The sequence below is a fragment of the Molossus molossus genome, unplaced genomic scaffold, assembly GCF_014108415.1.
Source record: "Molossus molossus isolate mMolMol1 unplaced genomic scaffold, mMolMol1.p scaffold_m16_p_15, whole genome shotgun sequence".
Classification (NCBI taxonomy): domain Eukaryota; kingdom Metazoa; phylum Chordata; class Mammalia; order Chiroptera; family Molossidae; genus Molossus; species Molossus molossus.
The window spans coordinates 39,096,623-39,118,311 of NW_023425350.1; the positions used below are offsets into that span (position 1 = coordinate 39,096,623).

Below are 21,689 nucleotides of genomic sequence, written 5' to 3' on the forward strand. Positions count from 1 at the left end.
ATCAGTAAATAAACTTAATTGCTATATTATGCTTTAAATTTAAAATTTATACTCTAGAGCCTACATTTCATGGGAAAAAAAAAGAAAAGAAAAAAGCCCTAAACATAAAAATCCTTTGTTCTTTTTGAAGTGCAAAATAAAAAAATCTTTAGCAGAGATTGGCCATGTATTTACACGTGATTCACCAAGGAATGCCTATGTTATACGTATACTGACTTTTCTGTAATGTTCTTTGAAAATTAAATAAATTTCACCAGCACTAACCAATCTGAATATTCACCATTGCTAAGTACATGACTCAGGCATTTCAATTACTCAATGCAGAACACACACACACAAAATTAATTTTTTGTAAAACTGTATGTCAAATCTGGCCGGTGTGGCTCAGTGGTTGAGCGTCAACCCTTGCACCAAGAGGTCGCCAGTTCAATTCCCGGTCAGGACACATGCCCAGGTTGTGGCCCCAATCCCCAGTGGGGGGCATGCAGGAGGTTGCCAATCGATGTTCTCTCTCATCAATGTTTCTATCTCTCTCTCCCTCTCACTTCCTCTCTAAAAAAAAAAAAAAATAAAAAAAACTATGTCAATAATTTGGTCTTTCATAACATTTACTTTATTATATATATTATTTTATTGATTTTATTGATTTGAGAGAGAGCAAGTAACACTGATCGGACATCTCTCAAATGTGTCTCAACTGGAGATGGAATCCACAACCTGGGTATGTGCCAACTAGGAATTGAACCCGCCACCTTTCAGTGTATGGGACGAGGCTCCAACCGAGCCACAATGGCCAGGACTGTTAACATTAATTTTAAAACAGTTAAACTTATTGATCTGTATCACATGCCAATATTCTGTAGTTTAAGAATGTAAAAAAAAAAAATCAAGCCCTGGCCAGTTTGGCTCAGCGGTTACAGTGTCAGCCTGCAGTACAGAGAGACCCGGTTCCATTCCCGCTAAGGGCATGTACCTCGGTTGCAGTTTGTCCCCGGTCCTGGTTGGGTTGTGCGGGTGGCAGCCACTCGATGTGTCCCTTTCACGTCAATGTTTCTCTCTCTCTCTCTCTCTTCCTCTCTCTCCTTCCCACTCTATCTGAACAAAAAAATGGAAAAATGTCCTCGGGTAAAGATTAAAAAAAAAACAAACCAAGGAGATCCCAATTTGCTAAGAAAGAACATTATTTTATAAAAGAAAAAACATTTTAACACAGACAGGAAGGACATAAATCCAGAATCAAGGGCATCCTTTAAATTGGGAAGATTTAGCATTAAGAAAACCTAATGCTGGTCTCCTCATTTTTCTCATTTTGACAAAAACCAGTAACAACTCTGACACAGGCCAGCAATTGAGTACTACTATCTATATGCCATAAGCCTAAAAATATTGTTTAGGTCACTTTCGTGACCATATAAATTCAATGAACCTTGAAAATTAGCAACTTACAATTCCTGTCTAAGCCTTCTTATTTTGGCCTTAGCATCTGCCAGTTCCACTGACAGATGTTGTCGACTTTCTGTCCGCTTCATGCCTGGAGAACCACAAGGTGATTGTGCAGATGAAGAGGCATGGGGTAGAAAATGAAGACCATCGCGTTCTTCAGAGAGTTCTATGATAGTCTAAGGGAATGTGGAAAAAAACACAGAATCACCTTTAGTATTTTACATATCAAAGAACTAAATACATAAACACTATTCATTGACTCTTAGTACTATACAATAACAGCAAAAAAAAATTCATTGGCCAAAAATATCTTAACTTTGTCATATTAAGCTGTAATTTTTAAAAGTTTGATTCAACAGCCCGGCCGGTGTGGCTCAGTGGTTGAGCGTCAACCCATGTACCAAAATGTCACCAGTTTGATTCCTGGTCAGGGCACACGCTCAGGTTGTGGGTCCAATCCCCAGTGTGTGTGTGTGTGTGGGGGGGGGACATGCAGGAGGCAGCCAGTCGATGTTCTCTCTCATTGATGTTTCTATCTCTCTCTACCTCTCCCTTCTTCTCTAAAAAGTCAATAAAGAAAAAAAAGGTTTAAGAATATATGTACCCCTATGTTCATAGCAGCACTATTTACAATCGCTAAGATCTGAAAATAGCCCAAGTGTCCATCAATAGATGAGCAGATAAAAAGGCTGTGGTACATAAATACAATGAAATACTATGCAGCTGTAAGAAAGATCTCTTATCCTTTGAGATGACATGGAGGGACCTCGAAAGTATTATGCTAAGCAAAATAAGCCAGAGAAAGACAAATACTACATGATCTCACTTATTTGTGGAATATAATGAACAAGGTGGGATAATGAATGAAACAGACCCAGAGACATAGAAAGGAGTATGACTTCTTTCACAGGATGGGGGGTGGGGGGGATAGATGAGATGAACCAAAGAACTTATATGCATGTATGCCAAACCAATGGACATAGACAACAATGCTGGGGCGGGGGGATGGGGAAGAGGGTGTCTAGGGGGGAAATAGGAAAAACATCTGTAACAAAAATAAATTAATAAAAATTGGAAAAAACAAGTTTGATTCAATAGATCATAGATAAGCTACTTAGTACATAACAGAAGAAGACTTAATACTATTTTCATTCTTAGTTTAACAAAATAAATCAATTGTGGTGCAATAACTAGACCAGATGGCAACTGTTGGAAAGGCATAAAAGACTTGACATAGGAAAGAAATTAACCCAAGAATGATATATCTACAACTGTGCTGTCCTATATGGTAGCCAGTAGCACAAGTGGCTATTTAAGTACCAATTTAAAAAGTTAAAAATACCATTCTTTAATCACACTAGTTAATTTCAAGTACACAACTGTCATATGTAGCTATTGGTTACTATATTGGACAGTACAGACATATAATCTTGCCATCAATGTAGAATTGAACAATGCTCTAGAATTGTAAACAGGGCCTCAGAGGGACCTAACAGAACCTTAGAGGTTTAGTTCAGTCTCTTAATTCTGTAGGCAAGGTAACTGAGGCACAGAGACTGATCTGTCCATGATCACCCAATTAGCTAGTAGCAATGCCAAGACTCCAGGCCAGTCTCTTGACTTGATATCCGGCACTCTCTCTCTTACAATAGTAGTTCCAATCTACTTCCCATCTCACACTTTCTTTATGATTTCCTTTGTGAGATACAAATCTCCTAATTTACCCTAAATCTGAACTTTAAGGGCTTTTTAATCTACATGTACCTCAGTCAATCATACTCCTCCATTTCCCTAATTTCCTTTTATTGGAAATTTTTCTTATTCTACCATTTTCTCAGCCTTTTTTTTCAAACTTCTTAGGCAAACAGAAATTGTCTTCTATAGCAATTTTAACTCTTCTTCTGTATCAGACAGAATGGGTGGGATTACCACTTTGGGAACATGAAATCGCCCTCCTCATTTTGTTTCTCATTATCAAGTCTTAACACCACTTTCACTGAATTATTACTTTTCCTCTTCTTTTATTTTTTATTTATTTATTTTTTAATCCTCACCCGAGGACATTTTTCCATTTTTTGCACAGATAGAGTGGAAGGGAGAGAGAGGAAGAGAGAGAGAGAGAGAGAGAGGGAAACATCGATGTGAAAGGGACACATCGAGTGGCTGCCACCCGCACGACCAACCAGGGCTGGGGACAAACTGCAACCGAGGTACATGCCCTTAGCGGGAACCGAACCCGGGTCTCTCCGGACCGCAGGCGGATGCTCTAACCGCTGAGCCAAACCGGCCAGGGCTTCTTTTATTTTTTAAAACCGTCCAACAAAATTCATTTCCTTACCCTTGAGATATATTTCAGCACCTGAATGAAGGTCTAATCATCACTTTCACAGATTCTAGTATGTCTACTGATAAACCACAGAATGAAACTTGCCAATTTCTTTGCTCTCTACAACTTCTCGTCCATTCCCTATTTGATACATACAGGCTTCTACACTGAAGGAACCACTCCTCTTTTGTGCCATGCCTCCTTAAGCAGTTATTACTCCCATGTCATCATATCTATGCCTAAACTTTAATCATTCAACTTCCCCTTTCGGTCCAGTTAAACAAATTTTTCCTGCCTACTCTAGAATTCCCACTCAGCCTCGAACTACAATTAGGCCCTTAAATGCCACCCTTACTTTCTAATTTAACACTACCATGCCATCTTTGGCTATGGCTCACTCTTTGGGGAAAAAAACTGGGGGGGACTAATATTCACAGAACTTCTAGCCAGGGGATTTTCCAACAAGACTTCATCCAATAGTATAATCTGCAACAGAAGTATTATGTTTATTTTAGATGAAATAATTTAACCAAGTCACACATCTAATGACAGGTATAAAAGAAATTCAAATTTTACTCTAACACTATGTTATTTTCCTTACCTACCTACCATCAGTGTTTTCCATTTCTGCTCCAAGGTAATAAAGAACTTGAGAAAAAGAAACAAACAAATACATAGCCCAACTACAGATCTATTTTCAATTAAGCTCTTTCCAAAGCCCATCACTCCTTTTGTGGAAAATCTTGCCAACTTCCTGGCAAATTTCCCAATAATGGCTACTGTAAATATATCCCCTTTTCTTTACTCATCCCGTCAACTGTAAACAGCTATCATTACTTCCAACAAATGGCCTCTCCTCCAACTTGTCAAAGAAACAGAACCACCTAAGATTAACTCCTCCATTTTTATATATCTCTTGATCCTAACACATACTCCTTATCTCTATAACATTTTAATTTTTACTTTTTAGTTAATCCTCACCTGAGGATATTTTTCCATTGATTTTCAGATAGAGGGGGAGGGAGGGAGAGAAACACTGATGAGAGACACATTAATTGGTTGCCTCCCCCAAGACCCTGACCAGGGCCAGGGACTGAACCACAACTGAAGTACATGCCTTTGACCGGAATCAAACCCGCGACTCTTTGGTCTGCAGGCTGATGCTCCAACCACTGAGCCAAACTGGCCAGGGTTTTATTTTTCATTCGCAATGTAGTTAGTTTTTCAGTAAACCAAATCATCTTTCTTATACCTCCTTTGTATCTCTGACCTTATCCAGCAGAGTAATGAATACAAAAAAGAGCTGCTCAAAAATATAATAACTGAGTAACTGACAAAATGGAGAACTCAAGAAAAGTACTGAAGACACATACTACAATTGAACTAAGCAGGTGGTAAAATGGAGATATCAAGAGCTTCCAGATGCCAAAAGAACTATGGGCTGGGGCTAGGTAGAGGAGGAAGCGGGGGGCGGGGGGGGATAGGGGACATCTGTAATACTGACAAAAATAAAAACAGAACTATGAGCTGAAAAAATATTTTTTAAACGAATAAAAGGAAATAAAGAAACCTGTTATTAAGAGGTAAGAATATTTAGAGGTATTTTCCATTAAAGACTACATAAACACTTTTGACTCTCCTCCAATGGTAGTAGTTTCTTGGGCTGAAGGCCTCTGGACATTTTTCCAAAAATCTGACAGGAAATGTCATTAAAGCACAACTTTAATTAAATAAGCTTTGTCTGATCCTTCTGATCCTAGACATTCCACCAGCAACTGCAAGTGTAATCTTCCTTCTTTAAATTCCTATAGTATTTAGACCCATGTCTCTTTTCAGTATTTATCACTTTCAACATTTTATTACAGTTAATTATTCTATTAAAATAACTTACCTAATTAGATTGTAACAATCTTTGGTTCTTTTTTTTAATATTTGTCAGAGTGTTGCTCCCAAACACTCTACCACAAAAAGCAGGTATTTATAATATATGTTGAAGAATAAACTTTAAAAAAATACATCAATGCTAAGAAGAAAATTCAGGTGATCTAATAATTCTACTTGTAGAACTCACTATTAAGGAAAAGAATCAGAGGTGTATTCATCACAATCACTGACTTAGGCAAAGGTATTATAATGGTTAAGAACACAAGCACTGCCCCGACCAGTGTGCCTCAGTGGTTGAGTGTCAACTCATGCACCAAGAGGTCGCTGGTTCGATTCCCAGTCAGGGCACATGCCCAGGTTGTGGGCCCGATCCCCAGTGGGGGACATGCAGGAGGCGGCCAATCGATATTCTCTCTTATCGATGTTTCTATCTCTCCCTCTCCCTTCCTCTCTCTCTCTAAAATCAATAAAGAAAAAAAAAAATTAAAAAAAGAACACAAGCACTGGAGTAACCTCTCTGATCTCCAATATCTTCATCTATAAAATAGGGTTATTGTGCAGACTTAAGGGTATATGATAAACTTATAACACAGAGCTTGACAAAAAATAAAGTGACAATAAAGAGATATTAAAGTCATCAAAATCTCCTATTTGGTTTTTAGTAAGAGGACTGAAGAGATCATTGTTCCATTTTATTAATAATAAAAAGGTGAAGTGTAATTAAAGACAGGGTAACCAAATTATCCTTTCTATACTGTAGTGAAACAACTATGACAAAAGGATCAATCAAAACAGAAAAAATGCTAAAGGGAAAATCTAAATACAAACTTGTTAAAATCTAATTAAATGATACAGAATTATTATATTTACTTACTATATTTACATTTGCTTAATTTTTTTCACGTTGATTTCAAATTATCTTTTCTAATTAGTCTACTGGTGACCCAAATTAAAATTTTCCCCCAAGAGAATTGGGATTCAATCAGTTAGCAACTTCTTTCCTGATTACCATAGACAGGAGAATAAGACCACTTTTCTTTTTCCTTGTTAGAAAAACAAATTCAATTGAAATTCTTAACCAGGCAGGATTAAAAAGGTTTTTCAAACAATTGTTCTCTATAGTGTTTATTATTCCTTTTAGTTTTAACACAGAGAATGTAATGACAAGTAATTTGTTCACATTTCTCCAAAATAATGCACTCCTTCATCCCATATTAATCAGTTCATGTAAGATTAATTCATCAGTCATATGAAACCAAAGTATGGATTTTTAGAATTAATTCCTCAGAAGTTGGGGGACACCTTATCAAAATACCTTTACTATCTTAAAATACAAAGGAATGTTCTAGAAATGAATAAAGCAGTGAAAAGACACTGCTTTTTGACCCTTATGATATAACATATGGGTCAAAAATCAGATTGAAAATGAAATAAAATTCAGGATAAGTTTGATATATACTAGGGATTTTTTTCAATTTACTCTTTTCTTTGTTTGGTCTCACTGTTAGTTTTTTTAATAAATTTAATTGTTGTTCTAAAATATTTATTTCCTGTATTTTCTTCTCCAATGACGGAAGAAAAACTGAAAATTCTCATCAGAACTGAATATTCTCTAAAGAGACATGAAAATTTTATCAGAAAAATAAATCTTTAGGAATTTCTTCTATGTAGTCTTTCATTTGTCCCAAGAGTAATCAAATTCTCTATAAATCAGCTCAAAACTATCTCCATGTAAATGGAACAAATGATCAAAGCTACACATTCTCCTAAATGGCAGAGTACTTTGGTCTGATATTAAGAAAATATTACTCACCACCACATGCACTGAAGTCTAGACTCCTCTAAAAATTACAAGCTGCTTTCAGAGAATGCAGGCAAAAAATCTGGAGCAACTTTCCTCTTTTTAAAAAGCAAAGTACTGTCTTAAAGAGCTTATAATAATTCACTTTTCTAAAAATCACACCTCATTATACCGACTACAAAAATTTGAGAACTTTTGTGGGACATTTTATTCAGAACACCTGTTATTCTCCTTTTATTAACACTGACTTTTCCAACCTCATGTGGCAATAAAACTAAAAAATTATCCTTAAGCAAATTCTTATGCTTCAAGGCAATGATTTTTCCACTTACATCAACGATACTTTCAGTTTCACACTTTTGCACTGTTGCTGGGCTATGGGGATGACTTAAAAAGCACACAGGAACAAAATCAGAATAATAATTTAAAAGGAAAGGAGAAAATAAACCCTAACTGCAATCTTTTTACTAATTTACTGTTTAAATTTGTCTAATCTGGGGCTCTTATGTGTCCTTTCTGGTTCCTATGTCACACAAAAAAAGACATACAGTACTTTAATAAATAAAATATCAATTCTAAAGTACCTCTGAATGCTACTTTTCTCTTTTTTTTTTGGAAAACAAACTTTGGTAATACACTGAAAGAAATTTACAAACCTCTGAATGTTCATCTCTCTCATCTATAAGTCTTTTTAGATGCAACGCCATATTTTTCAATAGTGGTTCTATTTCCTCCTGCGACATATCAGTCACTTCCATCCATTGCAGATCAAACACATTTTCCTGATTATGGGTTACCTTTAGGAAAGCAACCAAAATAAATAATTTAAAAAATGGCTAATACTTAAAAATCTATTTCATTTTAGCACATTAGCTCAAATATCATGTCCCATATAATAAAAATATAAAAAGCAAATACAATGTTTAAAAAACATTTAAAATTAATAAATGATGAAAAGGCTACTACTAAAAATTATTTTTATGTACGTATGTATGTATATATTTATTTTATCCTCACCTGAGGACATTTTTCGATATTTTGTTCAGATAGAGTGGGAGGGAGGGAGAGAGAGAGAAACATCGACATGAAAGGGACACTTAGAGTGGTTGCCACCCACACGACCCAACCAGGGCCGGGGACAAACTGCAACTAAGGTATGTGGACTTAGCGGGAACCGAACCCAGGTCTCTCTGTACTGCAGGCTGACGCTTTAACCGCTGAACCAAACCGGCCAGAGCTGTATTTATTTATTTTTTAAAATCCTCACCTGAGGATATTCTTCCAGTTTTGTTCAGACAGAGTGGGAGGGAGGAAGAGATGGGGAGAGAAACATCAACATGAGAGGGACACATCGACTCGTCGCCTCCAGCATGACCCCAACCATGGCCAGGGACGAACCACAACTGAGGCACGTACCCTTGACCAGAATCGAGCCCATGACTCATTGGTCCGTGGGCCAACACTCTACCACTGAGCCAAACCGGCCAGGGCCTAAAAATTATTTTTAAAAATATAATCTTTAAATAAATGTACATTTATTTTCTTTTTTTTTTAAATCTTCATTGTTAAGAGTATTACAGATGTCCTGTTTTTTTCCCCCTATTACCTTCCCCCACCTGGTTCCTGCCCCCCGAAGCCTTCGACACCCTATTTTGTGTCCATGGACAATGCATATAAGTTCTTTGGTTCATCTCTTCCTGCCCCACCCTCTACCCTTCCCTCTGAGATTCATCAGTGGGTTTCATGTTTCCCTGCTTCTGATTCTATTTTATTCATCAGTTTATCTTATTCATTAGATTCCACACATAAGTAAGATCATGTGATATTTATCTTTCTCTGACTGGCTTATTTCACTTAGCATAATCATCTTCGGTCAACTAAAAAAAATAAGATATTTAATTCAAGGCATTCCTAAAGAAAGGTAACATTGATATGTCTATCTGCTTTAACAAAATCAATTTAACTTTTCATTAGATAATACTAAATGTACTTGGATTCAAAATTAAAAGCCTTTTAATCATGTAGGATATGTGTTATTGTACTTTTATACTTGAAAAGCTAATTCGTTATAGGTTCTGAAGATGACACCATCACAGAACATTAGGAGAAAAGAACTCCCAATATAAAGGTTTTTTAAAGAATGGAAGTTATATAAGTAAAATACTTAGTTCTTGCTTTCTATTTCTCACGATTCTGGTGTTTGTTTGTTTATTTATTATCTTCACCTGAGGACATTTTTGCATTTTTTTTTGTTCGGATAGAGAGGGAGAGAGAAACATTGACGTGAAAGGGACACATGGAGTGGCTGCCACCCGCACAACCAACCAGGGCCGGGGACAAACTGCAACCAAGGTATGCGCCCTTAGCAGAAACTGAACCCGGGTCTCTCTGGACTGCAGGCCGACGCTCTAACCACTAAACAAACCGGCCAGGGCAGATTCTGATATTTTGCTTTAACTTTCACAAGCAGCAAAACTAACATTTTCAAGAACAGTGGTAAATTTAGTAACTTGTATTCAAAATAAAATACAAGCAATAAAGCTAGCATAGATAAACAAAACATATACAAGGGGAAACTACCAATAAAACTATATCTTATAGAGTACTATTATGCATACTGTTGACAATAATATTACTGACAAGAAAGCTGGGCTCTATGAATGTCAACTAATATAAAAGATGATATATGGAAGAAAAATATTTAAATACATAATATTTTAAACACTACCAATTTTCACTATTTAAAAATTCTCTCCTTTACCTTTCCATAGTTCTCTTTCTAACCAGCACGCAAAATTTAACATGCTCTAGTTCTAAGAAGTCTTGTAAAGTACACGAGATTAAAAGACCAAGTCCAAATAGATGCAGGAACAGCATTTTTAAAAAGCAATCTTAACAAATTATATAACTTAAATTATTTGACATTGCACAATATGTATACTAGATTTGAGTTTTTATATGTATGTTACAAATCACTAATGTATTTATAATTCAAGTAATATTTTCAATAAAAATTGTGCTGTGTCCATTCATTCAAAGGAAAATCACTAAATGACAAAATACCAGTTATCATCTTACCTCACTTTAATTTTGAATTACATGCAATGATCCACTTTCTGCTGCTTCCATTTATAATACTATTCGTTCTGTGCTAACAAAGACATATACTTCATTCCTCAAATAACACTGTTTGCCTATGTCCCTCTGCATAAAGGCAACAGTACATTTGTGGTTAGCACTATGCCACATATAAGATGGTTTATAAAGAAACTATCTCTAAAGAGAAGACAATTTGTCTAAAAGCAGGGTTCATCTATATTTGACCTTGATTTATTCTTGCTTATCTTATGACTCTGGAGATACATAAACAAACACACCACAAGCTTCATAAAAATTGTACACAGGTTATTACCTCTTGAATATGTGCGGCAACTGCTGCTTTTGTATCAAAATCTAAACCTTGAATTCTTTCAATAAATTCTTCTTTTTTCTGACACTAAAAAAAAAATGAATAAAATGATCATTAATACTTTATATGTTATAAATAACTAAAAACTCATCAAGGTAAAAAGACTGGACATGTTCTGAACAGTACAATGAGGGTTTTGTTTTATTTTGCATTTAAATGGTCTCTCTAATATACTTACCTAATAAAAAGACAATTTAGAAATATTTACTTAAAGAGCTAGGCATTGAAAATCCATACCATTTTTATGCTTCAAAGTTCTAAAGTGGGAAACCATTACACAACCCATCTGAGGTCAGTACAATATTATTATGCTAACTTTACAAACAGAGAAGTAAAGAATCAAGAACTTGTTTCAGGGAGGATAAGTTACTTGCCAAAAAACACAGTGAGTCAGTGGCAGAATTCGGAATACAGCCAAAATGCTCAGTCAGTCTTTGGCTAACATCAAACAACACAGCCTTTCTTCTTGGAAAAAAAAATTTTAAGCAATTTTTACTTCAAGCTTACAATTCATTCTCACATCTTCATACTATCAATCTAATAAAAGAAGCCTACTTTTGTGTACCAGTTCAACATTTATAAGGTAATACAATAAATATTTATTTGTTTATAGCATAACAAAGTTACCAGGGGCAAAATTTAAATGTATATATACAAGTACACATGTATCAAGAGGAATAAAGGCAGCATTTGTTTAACTTTTTTAAAGCTTTATATAAATTAATAATATTAAAATGCAAACCCAATCTTTTTCTATCCAAACAGTATTAAATAACAGTTTAACATTTATCTGAATCTTTGCCTCCCCCCCCCTACATCTCTTATACTGCAATCCAACTGTTAACATAATTGTATTCTTCCAGCTACCAAATGAGAAGCGCATACAAAATAACTAGCACTGCCTTGTCTAGCTCAGTGGCATCTCCTGGGCCAATTACTGAACACTAGTGAAGACTATATACTCACAAAAAGAAAAATTAACTCTCTGACCATTAAGCAACTTAGCAAGGTTCTGATTTACACTTTACATATTTATTACATCAAATCATAAAATCCTATTTCTATTGCCATACAATTTAACTTAAACACAATCCCATCAATGTAGAAAGTTCTATATAGTGTAAAAACAAAATTATTAAAATGATATAATATTTAAAATTAAGTTACCAGGAATGTACAATTCCTAGTTATGACTAGAAAAGAAAGTCAAAATTTAGGAGATGAAACAAAAATTTATTTAAAGACAAGAAATTTTGTCTATAAGTAATATTTGATGGGCCCAGTAAGAATGACTATAATAGTATATTTGTAGCATGTATAACTTTTTAAGTATGGTAACCCCAATTTTTAATTTAAAGCTTTCAAAAATATTAACCTATGCATAGTTTCTGAGCTAATGAGCATAAAAAATGGCTGGGTTAGCCCTGGCCAGTTTGGCTCAGTAGTTAAGAGCATTGGCCTACAGACCAAAGGGTCTTGAGTGCAATTCCCGGTTAAGGGCACATACCTGGGTTGCAGGTTTGATTCCTGGCACCAGTTGGGGTCATGCAGCAGGCAACCAATCGGTGTGTCTCTTTTACATTTATGTTTCTCTCTCCCTCCCTCCCTTCCACTCTATTTAAACATTAATCAATGGAAAAATATCCTCAGGTGAGGATCACATACATACATACATACATACATACATACATACATAAAATGGCTGGGTTATAATTACTCACTGAAGAGATGGCCCCCCAATTCAACTGCCATACCTGTCTGCCTTCAATCTAAATGAAACAGAAACTCCTTCCTGTCATTATAATTTTAATAGATACACATGGCCAGCGGCTACTGTATTGACAGCCCAGCTCTAGAGCATTAAAAAGTCTGGTGTGCTCAGTTGGTTGGAGTGTGGGCCTGTACACCAAACGGTCAGGGGGATTCAATTCCTACTCAGGGCACATACCTAGGTTTCAGGTTTGATCCCCAGTTGGGGTGCATACAGGAGGCAACTGATCAGTGTTTTGTGATCACATTGATGTCTCTGTCTCTGTCTGTCTCATCTTCTCTCTCTCTCCAGTAAAAACAAAGTCTGGTGTTAAAAAATAGATATACAGTCAAAGTCGTTTGTCGTTTATCGCGGTTAATCCATTCCAGACTCTAGCGATTATACCTGGCATTGAAGGATTCCTGGGGTGCTCGAATACATAGGCCTGCAATGCATATGTACAGTAATTTTAATTTTAATTGTAATACAGGGTTGTATGATTGACTCAGACAACTGAGCATGTGCTGTATCATTTTCACTGTTTCGATCAACTTTTTAATGAATGTATTTGAAAAAACCACGATAGAGTGAAGCTGCAAAAGTCAAAGCGCAAAGTGGGGAGGGATGACTGAATAGTCCAGCTGGTGTGGCTCGGTGGTTGAGCATTGACCCATGGCACCAAGAGGTCGCTGGTTCGATTCCCAGTCAGGACACATGCCCAGGTTGTGGGCCAAATCCCCAGTGGGGGGCATGCAGGAGGTGGCCAATCACTGATGTTTCTCTCTCTCCCTCTCACTTCTTCTCTCTCTAAAAAATCAATAAAGAAAAAAAAAAGATATATAAATAAGTTTCACTTCCAGCTAACAAAGACTCTTGTGAAAACAAACTGTTGGCAAATTGTTTTTTCACTTAAAATTAAGCTCTCTTTTAAGTTCTTAAAGTGTTATGGGCACTCAAGTTACTTCTATCTCTATTATAGTAATTGATTCCTAACCATGATAGCCAAGAATATGATATAAAAGCTGAAATATAGGAAAATAACAAAAAAGTTATTTGGGTGAGAAGATGAGGGGAGGAGAATTGCATTAACCCGAAAGTTGTGTATCTTCCACCAGAGAGTTTATACTCTTAATCATTATTCCTCAAATTCCTCATATTTTCACTGTACTCTCAGTGCTTTCTCTTCTGAAAGAAAGAAGACAGACTTATGTGGAAAAATTATACTAAAATACAAGAAAGAGCATCCAAAACAAGCTATTGAATACTAAAATAATAAAATAAAAAATACACTATAGAAGAAATACACTATAGTATTTTCAATAAGAATAAAGACACTAATGACTGAACTATTTTATAGTTACAAAATGGTCACGGGGTTGTAAAGTATAGCATAGAGAATACAGCCAATAACATTGTAAAAACTATGTATGGTGTCAGGTGAGTACTGGAAATATCAGGGGGAACACTTTGTAAAGTATATGTAAAGTACAATGCTATAGACCTGAAACTAATACAACATAATATTGAATGTAAACTGTAATTTAAAAACTTTAAAAATTAATAAAAGAATAACCTCTATTTTCTAGCTTACTTTACAATGTCATACAGATGCATCTTTTTTTTTTTTTTTTAACCCTTTTTTTTTTTTTTTTTTTTAATCCTCACCCGAGGATATTTTTCCATTTTTGTACAGATAGAGTGGGAGGGAGAGAGAGGAAGGGAGAGAGAGAGAGAAACATCGATGTGAAAGGGACACATCGAGTGGCTGCCACCCGCACGACCAACCAGGGCCGGGGACAAACTGCAACCGAAGTACGTGCCCTTAGCGGGAACCGAACCCGGGTCTCTCCAGACCACAGGCCGACGCTCTAACCGCTGAGCCAAACTGGCCAGGGCCAGATGCATCTTTATATAATTATTCTTTTACACAATTTTCCCATGCTGTGCTTTCTCTTATGCCTTAAACCCCTCAAATATTCTTCCTCCCTTTTCCAAAGACCATTTGAAATAATGTCTACCTTATAAACCCCAGATTATGTGAATCTAAAGTATAGGGGATCATAACAGCTGACATATTAATAGAAAAAAATTAAGACTATTTAACATTGTTTTAATTGCATACTAACATTAATGTAAACTATTTTAGGAGATAGGATCCTTACAAGGATAGGTCTATGTATATATTATTTTGCTTTATGTAGATTTAGTTCTGTTAATCAATAAGAAGAAATGTACATATCTAACATGATAACTGGTGATTTCTAGCATGGCATCATTAAGTAGTTGTTTAAAAAAAACAGGCCCATTACATAGTTCTGCTTTACTTCAGTAATAAAGTACAATGACATGAACATCAACAGTCATGCAAATGCAAAAAATTCTTGGTAAATTTCTTTAGGAAACACCCACTGGTTTGCTTACCTATCAAATACTTTATTCAGTTTGTTAGAAAAAGAATCATATTTCCATGTCATCCTTTTCATTTTGCAGCACCTGAGATACTATCATGTGAGTTATAGAAAATATTAAGGTAGGTGGGAAGCAGCTTAGATTTTATAATCTTCTTTTGTTGCTCTTACAGATGGCAATAATGATGGTTTCTTTAATACTTCAGGCTTTCCCTACACCTTTCACTTAAAAAGACTTTGATTCTGCACCATTGCCACTGTCAGTTTTAGTAACCAGCAAAAACAACTAAATATCAACCAGAAGTAACAACCAAATGTATGGTGTCACTATGTTATCTAAATTTACGTAACATTCACTAATAGAGGGTATTTTTAAAAGCAAATACAGTACAAAAAGCTGTTTGTAAATAATTTAGGGCTGTTTCTAACTCAGAATCTGATGACCAAATAAGAATGGCAATGACTACAAACACTATATTTAATCTAATGTTATCAATTATGAAATAAACACCTGTACATTTCACAGCATTAAACTTTAATAATATACATTGTATCTACAGCTCCCACACAGTCAACTCTAAAAGTCAACACTCTTTAGGATATATAATTTTTGGTATATGTGTATAAAACATTACTAGTGGTCACATTACTGCTCTATGAATACTTCATTCAACAAAGAATTGAGATAGTTTAAAGTAACATTGTGCCCTGGCCGGGTAGCTTAGCTGGTTGGAGCATTGTCCTGATATACCAAGGTTGTGGGTTCAACTCTGGTCAGGGCACACACAAGAATCAACCAATGAATGCATAAATAAGTGAAACAACAAATTAGTGTTTCCCTCTCTCTTGCTCTTCCTTTCTCTAAAATAACAATTTTGTTTTTAATTTAAAGTAATATTGTGATGACTCATCCAAACATTGGCTGATTAAAGGAAACATCAGACTGAAGTTGAATCTCAACTCTTTTGCCTACTAACAATATGACACTGCCCAGCTGGCATCGCTCAGTGGATTGAGCGTTGTCCCATAGACTGAGAGTTCCCAGTTCAATTCCCAGTCAGGGTACATGCCCAGATTGTGGGCTAGATCCCCAGTAAGGGGCGTGCAGGAGGCAGCCAATCGATATAGCTCTCTACATTGATGCTCCTATCTCTCTCCCCCTTCCTCTCTCTAAAAAAAATAAAGTTAAAATAAAAAATAGCCCTGGCCAGTTTGGCTCAGCGGTTAGAGCATTGGCCCTCAGACCAGAGAGGCCCGGGTTCGGTTCCCACTGGGGGCACGTACCTCAGTTGCAGTTTGTCCCCGGCCCTGGTTGGGGTCGTGTGGGTGGCAACCAGTAGATGAGTCTCTCTCACATCGATGTTTCTCTCTCACTCTTCCTCCTTCTCTCCCTCCCACTCTATCTGAAGATAAATGCAAAAATGTCCTCGGGTGAGGGAAAAAAATAATGTGACCTAAATCTAGAGCAACCACCTTTGTCTGGGACAGTCCCAGTTTACACTTGCAGTTCCAATGTAATTGTTAATAGTTCACAAGTGTTTTAATTTGGATAACTTAAATATCATCCTACATAAACACCAATTTCCTTATCTAAAAAGAGATACTATGAGAAAACCTATATAAGGTATCATTATCAATAAATCATAGCTACTACTATTAGTCACAGATTAAAAGGGCAATATAACAATAACCCTAAAACATTTTTCATAATTCCTGCCTCCTTTAGATTGCTATTCCCACTTTCCTTTAATAACATACACACATGCATGCATTAATCATAAGGATGTTTTGAGAGAGGTTTTTAAGGGTTCCTCTAAGGAAACTTGAAAATTTGGGGGCCCTTAGAAGCCTCAGAATAAAGAAAAGAATAATTAAAGATTTTAAATGATATGCCTATCTGATAATATAACTAAAATTTGAAATAAAATAACAGAGCAAGTCTTTTTCTTCAAATTCGCCTTACAAGTTTATACAATTATTTAAAAATCTCCAACACAGACCTTGAAAAGCAATGGCCCATCCTTAAGTCTTTCAGAAACCAGAGCCTAAAAAAAATAAGTAAGTTTTTAAACTTACCTGAACTGCACAACCCAGTAAGAGTAAAAGCAACTTTTTTACTTCTTCTGTGCCTTGTTCTGAAATAAAAACAGTAGCTAAGTACAACATTTTACTTTAGTGCAATTCTCTTATATAACAGAAGTACTTCTATAGGTAACATTCACAAATTAACTAAAGGATTAAGAACGTAAGTACAGTGGAAAATTCAGAATGACAACTCTGTGTATGCACAATGTGGTTAACAGCAGAAGAAACTGGCAAGGATCTCAATTTTGAAGGGCTACAGTATAGATAAAATAGGCTTCAAAGCTCTGTGCAATAAAGTATGCTACCTATAAATCCACTACTTTTCCATAAATGATTATATTATACCAGCATACTGAATAAACTGCTGATATGGAGACATGCCACAAAGTTAGCCAAAATGCTTCCTACAGGTCTGGCTTCTTTTAAGCTTATATTGTCTTCTTTCTAAAACACATCTTAAATGATTCATCTGCCAGTAAAATTTAAATGGCTTTCCACTGTGCAAATTCATGAGGATCAAAATCTTGCAGTTACAGTGAAATGGGTAAAATAAATGTATGTAACAGGCTGGATAAAAGTAATGGTCTATAACAGAACTGAAGAGCACATTTGCTGTCCAATTCAATTCAGATTTGCTTAAAACATTCAGCAAACAATCAAAGTCAATTCTTTGGGCCAGAATTGTACCATCAAGCCAGTCTGGTCTATGATAAAGTCCAAATTTTCTTTTCAAACATTTCCTCCTATTCTCCATGAAACAACCTACTTAGCCACACTAATCACCTTTCCCCAAATATAAATACCTACAAACTGTCTTAACTTCTGTTACTCTACCTGTCTTTCTTCCCTTCTCCCTCATCCCTCTACATAATCCTAGGCACAGCTGTAACACCTGTGTGTCATTTTCTCTAATCTAACCACCAACCCTCACTAATCTGTCAACTTGAAGAATAAATAATAGCTCCATATTTTATGTGCCTTAACTGTTTTACATATCTCTATTTCATACTAATTCTTACATAATTTCCCAGTAATCTGTATCTCTTACCAAAACACAAGGTCCTCCAAAACACAGACCATTTTCTTTATATTCTTGGTCCCTCGTTGGTAGGTAATTACTAAATAGATGTAAAAATGAAAATAACCCCATTCTACATACAAAATATTTTTTCATCCTTTATTTGTACAATCAAATATGCCAGAATATCTCTATAAAGATCGTCTAAACTCCTAATTCCCCCCATTTAATTGGTGGCTTCTTTAATAAAAGCAGCAGTTTGATTTTAGTTTTTATTTTTGTTTTATTCTTGTTTTGACTGAGGGTGAGGGTGGGGTATAGAGAAGATACACTTTATTTGGGTTACATGTAGCCTGTTAGAATAAGTCCACTGTTGAAATGGTTAGGTAGTTGCTAATTTCGCCAATTACTCAAAAATTAGAACTCTAAACATGTCACATTTAAAATCCAGTAAAGTACAGAAACTTTTGAAAAACAAAAAAACAAAAAACTTAAGTGATCTAAAAACTGCTTCTCACCTTTGCATTCAGAACTAATTTATACTTATAAACTAAAACATATCAATCAGTAAAACCTTAAAATAAAAAAACTTTGGCAATGGTAAATAGTAGATATATAAAAAGAAACCTAGAAATTATTTCAGAATCACTTCTTTTCTAAGGTTATGTTCCTTGAAGCCTATAGCTACATTATCTTCTATCCTTGTTTATAATGAGACACTAAAACTCATCACAGAAAACTATCAATTTGCTACAGTCAAAAAAACATCGGACAATGTAAAATGCATTCCACCTGCAACTTACAAATATTCTGAGTTTATTTTCTCTCTATAAAATGGAATATCACTTCTAACTTTCCCTATAGAATAATGAAAAATCTATTCTGTTGATGTAAATAAGCAAGATCTGGGTAAGCATTCTAGTATTACAAAAGGCAAAGACTACTATAACATTATGCTAATATTAATACTTACCAGAAAAGGGGTTTTTGCCCATGATTAAAACATTTGGCAATGACATCATGATCAATTGCTGCAAAGTCTCCTATAAAAAGATACCCAAAGGTTGTTATATGGGTAACATTGACTAGGCAATTACTAAACAAGCTATAACTTGTGACTTGTATACTTCTCTGTAGGTATGCTACACTGCAAAATTAAAAAGCTCTTTAAAATAAATAAATGTGACTCGGCTGGTGTAGCTCAGTGGTTGAGCATTGACCCATGCACCAAGAGATGACTGGTTCAATTCCTGGTCAGGGCACACCCCCAGGTTGTGGGCCAAATCCCCAGTGAAGGGCATGCAGGAGGTGGCCAATCAATGTCCTCTCTCTCATCGATATTTCTCTCTCTCTCTCCCACTCCCTTCCTCTCGCTCTCAAATCAATAAAGAAAAATTTTTAAAAAATAAATGTGAAAAAATGTATCTAAGGTTCCTTAAATCTTTTGTAACTTTAAGTTAATGAATTAAATAACTAAATTATAATATCAGATAGACTTAAGTTATTAAAACATGCCCACAAAATAAGTCTCAAATTGAACTGGTCTAATAATTTATTTGGAAATCTTAGTTTTAGGTGTTAGATAAACATTTCTCAATAAAAAATTAAGTATATGTACTCATTTGGGTTTTTTGTTTCTTTTCTGAGGGAACTAAAAACATCAACTGATATTAAAATTAAGAAAGCTAATTGCTTTATTCAATATCCTGTCTTATGATCATTTCATGAGAGTGAGCTCCACTTCCTCAATGAATCACTATTTTTCTCCTCTATTTACAATAGATGTTTCTCTTCCTTTGACTTCTGTCAAAATTTTAGTGACAAGAATATATACATAAGTACAGCATAGGGAGTATACTCAATAATGTTGTGATACCTATGTATGGTACCAGGTGGGTACTGGAAATATCAGAGGCATCACTTTGTAAAGTATGTGACTGTCTAACCACTACACCTGAAACCAATACAAAACAATACTGAAACTATAATTTAAAATAATAAATAAATAAACAAAAATAATATATACATATTTTGAATGTGTAAGATGATTCAGAAAGAACTGGATGTTTTCAAATTACTAATTTTAGATAATGCATGGAGTATGTATCTTTTGTTTATACTACCTCTTCTTTGAGGAAATAAACACAGCGTGTCTGTCATTTCAACCACTAACAATGACACGTTACAAATGGTCTGGGATGAATTAAAGTACAGGATTCATGGGTGTTACGTTTTATTATGGAATCTTTGCAAGATTACAGAAATAACTGAGTCTTGACTTTCACTACATTGTCAGACATTAACTAGTTACTGGGGAATATGATTTTGTAAGTATTCAATTCTTTCTGAATCATTCTTAAATGTAAAATAGTATGATGGGAAGGCAAATAACTATAAAAGTTAACCTTCTATGTATAATTATAAGTATGTATTTAAAAGTTTTTCTTCAGCATTATATTTACTGTTTAAAGAACTATCAGCAAAAATATGCCTACAAAGAAAAGTACATACTCAAGTGTGTGTGTGTGTGTGTGCATTATGTTAGATGTACAGGTAAGAATATTAAGAAAGTGTTAAAAAACTGCTAAAATCACTTACTCTAAGGATTGATACTAAGTATGGATATTTAATAAATTAATTTTCCAGTTAAAAGCCAGTTCTGTCAAGATAGAATATGATATAGCTGTGTGACAGCTAAAAGGACTTAATGGAATAAATTTCTTATTCATTATAATATTTAGTTTCCTTGCCTCAAAGCAAAATTATCAGGACTGTCACTACACATATTAAAAGAAATTATAAATAGCCCAGCTGATATGGCTCAGTGGTTGGGCATTAACCGATGCACCATGAGGTTGCTGGTTCGATTCCTGGTCAGGGCACATGCCCAGGTTGTGGGCCAAATCCCCAGTGAGGGGAAGGCAGTAGGCGGCCAATCGATGTTCTCTCTCATCAATGTTTCTCTCTCTCTCCACTCTCTTAAAAAAAAAAAATCGATAAAGAAAAAAATTTTAAAAGAAATCATAAATAGAAAAGATGTATTAAAAAAACAATCACCGCCCTGGCCACATACCTTGGTTGCAGTTTGTCCCCGGCCCTGGTTGGGGTCGTGTGGTTGGCAATCACTCAATGTGTCTCTCTCACATCGATATTTCCTCTCTCCCCCCCACCCCCGCTCTATCTGAAGATAAATGCAAAAAAAAAAAGGTCCTCAGGTGAGGATAAAAACAAAACAAAAAAGACAAAACTAGACAGAAATGGCAGATAGTATGTTAATAAGAAAATAATAGTAGAGTTGCTTTTAAAGATACTATAAGTAATTTCATGCCTATTAGTTTTAGTTGGCTTTGCAGAACCTTTCTATAAAAATGGTATATCAACTGTAATTTTTAGTTGACCATCTAAAAAACTTTTTTACTGATATGCAAGTTTCTGTGAATTAAAGCTCATGTTGCTAAAGCACTATAAGAAAGACTACTTAAAGTTTGTGCCAAACACAGACATT

At 35.2% G+C, this 21,689-nt stretch overlaps 1 protein-coding gene across 24 annotated transcripts in view; it reads right to left on the reverse strand.

The window, feature by feature from the left end:
* Positions 1–21,689, reverse strand: part of CCDC88A (coiled-coil domain containing 88A) — a 133,239-nt gene that overhangs the window by 71,525 nt on the left and 40,025 nt on the right. For 11 of the 24 annotated variants that reach the window (XR_004959753.1, XM_036263598.1, XM_036263596.1 and 8 more), the window contains exons 4-10: positions 19,158–19,227; positions 17,158–17,216; positions 15,095–15,174; positions 11,298–11,388; positions 10,867–10,950; positions 8,111–8,251; positions 1,447–1,619 (exon numbers count right to left, since the gene is read on the reverse strand). Coding sequence is in view for 23 of the 24 variants with exons in the window: in XM_036263598.1 (XP_036119491.1) it covers positions 1,447–1,619; positions 8,111–8,251; positions 10,867–10,950; positions 11,298–11,388; positions 15,095–15,174; positions 17,158–17,216; positions 19,158–19,227 (698 nt within the window). In the remaining variant the exon portion in view is untranslated. Of the gene's footprint in view, positions 1–1,446; positions 1,620–8,110; positions 8,252–10,866; positions 10,951–11,297; positions 11,389–12,871; positions 12,912–13,078; positions 13,119–13,763; positions 13,825–15,094; positions 15,175–17,157; positions 17,217–19,157; positions 19,228–21,689 lie in introns of those variants that run through there. The other 13 variants (XM_036263603.1, XM_036263600.1, XM_036263599.1 and 10 more) reach the window with 8 other exon arrangements.